At 39.5% G+C, this 8,638-nt stretch overlaps 1 protein-coding gene across 5 annotated transcripts in view; it reads left to right on the top strand.

The window, feature by feature from the left end:
• Nucleotides 1-1,920: 1,920 nt before the first annotated feature.
• Nucleotides 1,921-8,638, top strand: part of LOC102297706 (DM1 protein kinase) — a 92,433-nt gene continuing 85,715 nt past the window's right edge. For 3 of the 5 annotated variants that reach the window (XR_006053156.1, XM_042215061.1, XM_042215062.1), the window contains exon 1: nucleotides 1,925-2,694. Coding sequence is in view for 4 of the 5 variants with exons in the window: in XM_042215061.1 (XP_042070995.1) it covers nucleotides 2,529-2,694 (166 nt within the window). In the remaining variant the exon portion in view is untranslated. Of the gene's footprint in view, nucleotides 2,695-8,638 lie in introns of all 5 variants that reach the window. The other 2 variants (XM_005950810.3, XM_005950809.3) reach the window with 1 other exon arrangement.

Genomic DNA, 8,638 nt, shown 5'->3' with positions numbered 1-8,638 from the left:
TTAGAACTGTGGGTGCGTGTTCGTGTCTACAGTTCTCCGTTTCCGGAAATGTACAATAAAGATGATTTTTTTGAGCTTGACCACTGAGTCCAGTCTTTCTCTGTCGGCAAAGGAATTCAGGAAAAAGAACCGGAATTTAATAGTAGCAGACGTCTCCGAAAAGTCAAAGCACTTTCGCAAATATGCAATACCTTGGTAAATCGAGCAGATATTTGATGTTTACACAGCTACTTTCTCGCCTGAAAATATGTTAAAAGTTTATTTTGTGACCCATAAAGATTAGAAGGGGAATTTTAAAACTTAGTAGCAGCCGCCATTATTGGAAACTGGAGTTTGGCTATGAATTCTGGGATGTGATAGGCCACGAAGGACACACCCGACCCATCCTTCAAATTCGGGGGAAAGGAGGACAAATTTGTCGGCTGCATTCGGAGGAGTCTACGAATTTTTACAGCCTTCGGCGCGTCGCTGTAACGTAATCAGTCTGCAAATGCGGCCTCAGGAGGATGCAGCCCATGAATTTGGACACGACCAAAATTACTCTTATTAATCTTTCTGGGTCAAAAAATAAACTTTAATCATATTTTCAGGTTAGAATGTGGGTGTGTAAACCTATGGTCATTTGACCATAGGTCAAATGAAATAAAAATTGAATTGTTTTGTCACAATTATGTTTCCTTCATTTGGCGAAAAAAGAGAAGCCTTTAACCCAAAGAACACCATCCCCACTGTCAAACATGGTGGTGGGAACCTAATGCTCTGGGGGTGTTTTCCAGCCAATGGACCAGGGAACCTATTCACAGTAAATGGGACCATTAAAAGAGCAATGCATGAAGATTCTCAATGACAACATCAGGCAGTCTGCAGAGGAACTTGGCCTTGGGCACCAGTGGATATTTCAGCACGACAATGACCCAAAACACATAGCTGAGGTAGAGAAAAAATGGTTAGGAGACAAAAACATTAACATTTTGCAGTGGCTCAACCAGAGTCCTGACTTGAATCCAACTGAGAATCTGTGGAGGGAGCTAAACATCTGGGTGACGGCAAGAAGACCCTCCAACTTGAAAGATTTGGAGCTCATTGCTAAAGAAGAATGGGCAAAAATTCCTGTGGAGACATGCAAAAAGCTGGTCTGTTATTATAGGGAGTGTTTGATTGCTGTAATAACCAATAAAGGCTTATCTATAGGTTACTGTGAAAGGTATGAATAATTCTGGACATAAAACGTTTCGCTCAAATGTCAAAAGCTGAGAATTTTTTTTCCCACAATGATGCCTCTTGTACATTGTACATATGCCTGTGTCATTTCTGGTAAAAAGAAAAACACTTGCTGGTTGAATAAAAGCAACTTTAAGTCAAAATATGCCAGGGGTATGAATAATTATAGGCTTGACTGTCTCTCTCTCTCTCACTCATATATACACATATATATAATGTATGTGATGTTGAGTGTAAGGTGAGTGTATTTATAAATAAGGAGGAGAAAAGGGAGAAAAGGAAAAGAGAGAGAGGAAAAGAGGCAGGTTGTTTGGAATGTCAAAGAAGGAAAAGTTGGGGACAAGAAAAAAAATCTTGTTAAAGAGAGTACAGACAGATCACTACAGCAAAGACAAAAGAGGGATACAAACAGTAGTAACAGATGAACAAACAATTTTAACCCTAACAATACAATTTTTCAACTCCATTGAACTGGATGAGAGGAAACGGCTTCTACTGCATTCCTGAGAGAATGAGTGACAAAAATATGACATGATGAGAACTGAGAAGGATAACAGAGAGGCGAGAAGGGTGGGACAGAAGAAAAAATGAAGAGAACTAAAAAAAGATTTTGGACAGTTGACAAAATAAGAGATTTACATTTTCAAAACAAAAGCAAAATCTAGAACTGATTCAGGTCAGCAGTTCCTCTTTGCTCTATCACAAGAGGAAGGACAGGGAATAAAAGCAAACAAGGGCTGGTAATACAAAGAGCTACTAATGCACAAAATGAAAAGAGGAATTGTTTCTGAACAGTTCAGTGCTTTGCTATTACCTTAAACTGTTGCAGTAGGAACTTTGGATTACTTTGAAAAGGGGCAGCTGAAAGACAGCGAGAGGGAGATCCAGACCAAAAAAGGTGTTGAGTCAGAGTTGGAGAAACTGCAGGCTTAACAGACGCACGGCTATGGGAAGAGAAGAAAAAGGAGAGACCCCGACAGACATCCAGGCATCTGACAGACATACAAGCGAGGGAGAGTGTAAGTGACAGTAAACTGAGGGAGGGATAGAGAATATGATAAAAAAGAGGATGTCTGTATGAAAACCTTTGCTCATGTTCTGTGATCAAGCAGAACAGCTAGAAAGGAAAGGCAATTGAGGAGGGGTTTGCAGTAGAATTAGGTCGTGATCTGGAGAAAGCCATTACTATAGACATAATTTTAAAGAGTCAAACCGGAGAAACTGCAAACTGAACATTTAAAGTCATGGACACCAGGGCTTCACTACAGCACTAAAACAAACAACCAAGCCCTCACCCCCTGGGAAAAATGTCTGCGGGGCCTGACCTAGGTGCCTCTGATCTGGCAGAGGGCCACCGGACCACAGGACCTGTTGGACTCCAAACACTGTTGGATCTACTGGTTGGCGTCTATCAGGAATTCTACTCTTCACCCTTTGCAAGGGAGAAGTATGTCTCTGGTTTTCTCCAGTGGGGTGAGTTCTTGCCTCTTGTTTTAGATGTGTGTGATTAGGTATTTTATTTTGTATATAAAAGTATGTAATTAGCCAACTCCTCACAATTGCTCCTTTATAATATCTCTAAATATTACTCTGCTGGACATTATATGCTTCTTGGCAACCATTTTGTTTTGCTGTCAGTCTCTCAATCACTTGTACTCGTGCTGTTTAAGAGCTACATTTCAGAACAGAAAACCAGAACTTTACTTATTATTCATTAATGGATGGACATACAAGTATGACTCACTGGTGTAAATATGTGTAACTTAGAATCCACATTCTTCCCATCTTAAACAGTTAAGCTTCATTCGAATATAATTCACTGGTCATATAATCTGTAGTTTAGACGTAGCAGCAGGCTGTGGAATTGAAGTATAATGAAACTGCCAATGATTTTAGGATATAAGTATTTACAGAACAGGGATCATGCATGGAGAACCTTCAAACATAGTAGCAAAGTGGGCATAATCTATGGAATTTTTCATTATCTGTGTAAATAAGTTTGATGGAATCATACTTATATACATTATGATTCCCTTATGAATTCACTGTCACCCCAAGGATGGTTGAACAGGCAATAGGTTGCCAAGAATACAGTGATTTAATACCAGATATAATTATATAATCCCACAGAGAGAATCACAGCTTACATATAAAGCTGCTTTTTGTGTTCGTCTTTTGATTTTGCATCCCCTCTTTCTTCCTCATTATTGACAGAATTGATCCATACGTGTGACTGGCTATAAGTATACCAACTGTATTTTCCAGTAGGGTGGAGAAGCTATCATCTTTTCAGTGACGTCACATTCCAAATTTAACACAACATGTGTGCAAGAATGAGGATCTGGTTTCAGGAAACCACCTGATCAACAATCAAGCAGATTTCTGTTTTTAGCTGGACTAAAGAGTGTGAACGTCACAAGAAATAATCTTGCTTCACACAGGTGGAAGACTCATGAGCATCACAGCTAAGGGGAAAATATTCAATTATTCTATGCTGAGATGGTAGAGCATCACAAGTATCTCTTTCAATAAAACAATTTTAATAGAAAACTAAAATGGTTAAGTTTTGTCTGCTTCCACTTGTCTTTGCACTAGGATGATGTCGGCGTAAATGTGCAGTCATATTCGTTGTGGTCCCACTAGTGCTTTCAGGTTAATCTCGTTGAAATGACCTTAACGCCACAACACGGCAAATCTCCGTTAACGAGCTAAGGCCGATCGCTCCGTGCATGGGGCTAGACGGCCAACACGTTAACGAGCTAACTGCGCTAACACACTAGTTCCCACCCATGTAATTGAGCATTGCGTGGCACATCCAACATACTGTTTTACTTTAGTCCATGACTCGCTTACCTTCAGGGTCATACGTCACATGAAAACCAAAATAATTCCAAACGCCAGATCTGAATGAGGTTCAATTTGCCTGTTGCAAGGAGAGCTTAACTTCTGTCTCGCTAGCTTGCCCTGCGCTCTTCCTTCTGACTATGCTGTCTGTGTGAGCGCTCAGTGGATCTGCGCTCGACAGTGCAGCCTAGGCGGAGTAGTCGAACACAGATTCACTGAGCGCTCAACACAGACAGCATCGTCAGAAGGAAAGTTGATAAAATAAATTACAAATGTTGTATTGTTCGATACATATGCGTACCGAACCGAAAGCACTGTATCGAACGGTTCAATATCGATACGAATATCGTTGCACCCCTAATATATATACACACACACACACACACACACACACACACACACACACACACACACACACACACACATTAACAAACCACATCAAACCAAGTTCTACAAAAGGAAAGTGTGTTTTCATACTCCTCTTGTTCCATCTCTTTTTCTGTCTGGTTTGCTTATGGTGTCTTACCTCCCTACATGGCTACCTAAACAGAAGATGTCATTGATGGGTACCAAGCCAGTGTCAATATTTACAGGAACGAGCAATGACTCCATTACTGCATTTTCTTTTCTTTTCTCTTTGTTGTATACTCTTAAAATGCTATCTTAACAGCACTGGTCAACAGAAGTTTTGGTAGCAAAAACCATTTCAGTAGCAAATGCAAAATCCAATATAAAAATAAAAACATATGTTGGTGGCACTTTCTATTACAGCTCCAAAAAATAGAAAAAGCTTGGTGTCAACCATGGTGGCCAAGCTGTCATCCCTGTTAGAGAACACCTTCCACCCCATGCAGGTCTTTTTGACAGCACTGAGCAACTCCTTCAGCGACAGGCTGTGGCAACCAGTGTGTCAAGGAGGGATTTAGGAGCTTGTTCCTTCCAATTGCTTCTTTACAATGACCCACAGCAGTACAATTACTGTATCTTTGTATCTCTCACACACATACACATGATATTCTAATAACATCAGTGTCTGTTATTACTGTAGAATACTGTCACTTTTTGTTTAATATATTTAACGCCTGTTATGTCCTGGTGTAGGGGTACCGGAACGCAACATAAGGGTTAAAAGCAAAGTGACACCGCCCTGGTTCCCAAAACCATACACAGAAGCCGATTTACAAGTTAAAGGTGGTTTATTTTGTCTAAACTGAAGCTTAACTCTAGGGAGAACAAACAAAACAAGCTTATTCAGAAATGGAGGTGCTATCTAAACCCTAGGTGAAACAAAAACCAAACAAAAGTCAAGCGCTACTCCTAACTGAATAAGTAAGGAGAAAACATTACAGACAATAGTAAGGCAGTTCACCCCATCTGCTTCCGCACCCATTTACACGTGAAAAGTAATCTATTTACAAAGCTCAACAGTCCTTAGCAAAACATGTGCACAAAAGTCACAGAGTTTGGAGGCCAAGGACGGATCTGCTGCTGCTGTCAGTTGCTGTCCCGAGACAACTGCTGGAGAGGGTTTTTCAAAACAGCCACTTGATCAGGAAGCCAATCAGCAGCCGTCAGCTCTGGAATGACCTGTAGACTTTTAAACACAGAACAAAAAAAGACAGCCACCGGGATCCGAATTATGGCCCGGACCGTAACACACCTTTAACAGAAAGTGTGGAAACCAGTGCAGTTAGACACATTCCTCAGGCTAAGGCAGTATGCTGCACAGTTTGGAGCTTGTTGTCAAGTGTATCCAATGGACTGCTTTCAAACATATCCTGTTCAAAACATAACGCATTTGCATTTATATAGCACTTTCCTAGTCTTAAAAATCACCTTGAGTGATTTTAGACCACAAGTCACAAGTTACATCCTTTTCCTTCTGGGTCAATTAAATGTTTTATCCAGTTGGGAGAGAGACATTTTTTTCAGAGCCTTGGCGGTTATTAGCCTTGATAGAACTAGGTTATTTATTAGGTCATGTGCAGTGACTGTCCAAGGATCAGTGATGTGGATGACATGAAAATAACCTCTGAAAATAACAATCTCATTATATAAAATAAAAAGCATCAAAGCACCACAGGACTCTATATATTACTTTTAGTCTACTAACCCAGAGAATTGGCTTGTTGTTTTTTTAAATGTTTGTTGCTTTTTTAAATTAAATATGAGGGTGACTTTTCACACTTTTGTGAAGTAACTTTGCAATACGTTGTATATCTAAAACTGTTCTTTCTTCATCTAAAAAGTTTACGCTGTACGTCTGTGTCACCCATATTCCTCTCTGGACCTGAGAATGAAACAAAAAATAATGGACTGGAAAACTTCCCTCTATTCATAAACGATAGCTGCTATTTTTAGTTGTAAAGACTGAGTCCAAATCTGACAGTTGCTATGCTGAAGAGGAACTCCATTTATGGAAAACAGAACAATGTTATGCTTAACAGCAAGGACACAGAACAGGGAGCAGTATGCATACTCACAGGTTATAAGAGGCATCTGTGTTTTTTGGGAACCAGTTGGCCACATCTAAAAAAGAAAGGAATGCAAATTTCACTTTTAGGGATATCTCCATTCACATATGTAAAAAGTGTACATACCTGATAGTATTCTGCTTAAGAATATTTGACTTGGGTCCAACTGGAATGGAATGGACTGTCAATTACATAGGAGTTTTCTAGTTCTACTAACTACTCCAAGCCACGTTACAAGCAAACATTCACGCATATTTATGCACCACTTTATTTACACAGAGCCTTATCGTGGCACTCAGGTGTGTACCACCCTATGAGTGCCATACATGCTAAGAATCAACAAATCAACCCAAGATGCAGATTGTTGAGCTGTGAAAACAAGCCAGAGTATATGCAGGTCACTGTATGCTAGCACAAGGAGAATATGAAAATTTCACACAGATCAGTCTCAGCCAACTTAAACCCAGAGTTGTCTTACTGTGATAAGACCCCTGAACCAAACTGCTGACCACATGTCCATCTATTAACTTGTGTTTTTTGTTTGTTTGATTTATAACAGTTAGGTACATTTAACTCCATCTTATGCTGTAGAAAGCAATTTGGTGGCATTATTTGTGTCCACTTGTCCTAGTACATCGAAAGGTTTTGAAAAGTTAGTGCTGAATTCTATGAATTTTCTTTTCTTTTAGACTTTGGTCTTGAATCACCACATATCATCTCACAAACAGGGACTCCACAAGGGACTGTCCTGGCTCCATTAGATTTCACATTGTAAATATACAGCAGACTTCAAATACAAATTTGATACCTACCCCATTCAGAAATACTTGGATGACACTTCCATTGTGGTGTGTATCAGGAATGGACTGGGAAGCTTTCAAAAACTTTCAGCAACTGAAGTCACAAAAACAACCTTATATCTAAAGTCTCTAACACGAAGGACATGATAGTAGATTTCTGAAGATTCAGGCCTCCTGCTGTCAAGGTTTTTAGGGTGGGCATAGAGATGGTAACAAAATATAAATATTTAGGTTTATATCTAGACAACAAACTAGACTGGTCCCTGGATACAGACAAACTATACAAAAGGGGAAAAATCACCTCTTTTTGTTAAGGAAACTAAGATCACTTGACATCTCTAGTAAACTGCTGCAGGTGCTGTTCTGTCAGCCTGTGGTGACAAGTGTGCTGTTCTATGCCGTTTGGAGAGGAAGGATCAGAAAAGGCATGCAAAGAGACTGGACAAACTAGTGAGAAAAGTTGGCTCTGTAATTGGAGTCATACTGGACACACTGGGGAAGGTGTTGGAGAGATGCAATCTAAATATGTTAGAAGCCATCCTGAATAACCCTGATCACGAATATCTTTATGGAACAAAAACATCCCATCATTACAAGAAGACTCTACTCTCTATAACGTAAAACAGACAGAGGCAGAAAATAATTTGCCCCCACATATTTTTAACTCAAATACATATAGCAGATGAGCTATGTCAGACATGAATTTCCCATTGGAATCAGTAATTATTGTTATTCAGGTCATTCACAAGAAAAGAAAAAGAAATCCATTCTGGGTTTTTATCAGTTAATTAGTTCATTTCCCATCAGTCAAAACAAAACAAAGCAAATCACACACACAAAAACTCTACGCCAACCAGGAAGCAAAACAAGTATGAATCCCACCCAGTACTCCATAATTCTGTCATGGTCTGCAGAAGCAGACTGTGAAGGAGGACCCAAGTGCAGACACAGAAGGAGACAGAAATGAGTTTAAACAAAAGGAGAGCCATTCATTATGGCTGATTAAACATAAAATACAAAACGAGGTAAAACGAGGGAATGTTAGGGTGTTTGGGTCGTCAACCCAGAGTTTTCAGTTTTACAATATTATTGAACTTTGATTTTGCCATTATTTATCATTTCTAGTCTTTTGGTTTCTTTGTTAGAGTTGTCTGCCTTCTGTACGGTGTACATTTTAGGACATCGTCAGGTATCAGACAAAAAATTGTCAGGTGTCAGTTGTCAAAAAAAAAATTGTCAGGTATCAGAAAAAAAATTGTCAGGTGTCAGTTGTCAAAAAAAAAATTGTCAGGTGTCAGA

This window comes from Haplochromis burtoni, unplaced genomic scaffold (assembly GCF_018398535.1).
Source record: "Haplochromis burtoni strain Fernald_Lab_line unplaced genomic scaffold, NCSU_Asbu1 Contig_652, whole genome shotgun sequence".
Classification (NCBI taxonomy): Eukaryota; Metazoa; Chordata; class Actinopteri; order Cichliformes; family Cichlidae; genus Haplochromis; species Haplochromis burtoni.
Note: the sequence above shows the minus strand (reverse complement) of the source record. Positions and strands in the feature narration are given on the sequence as shown.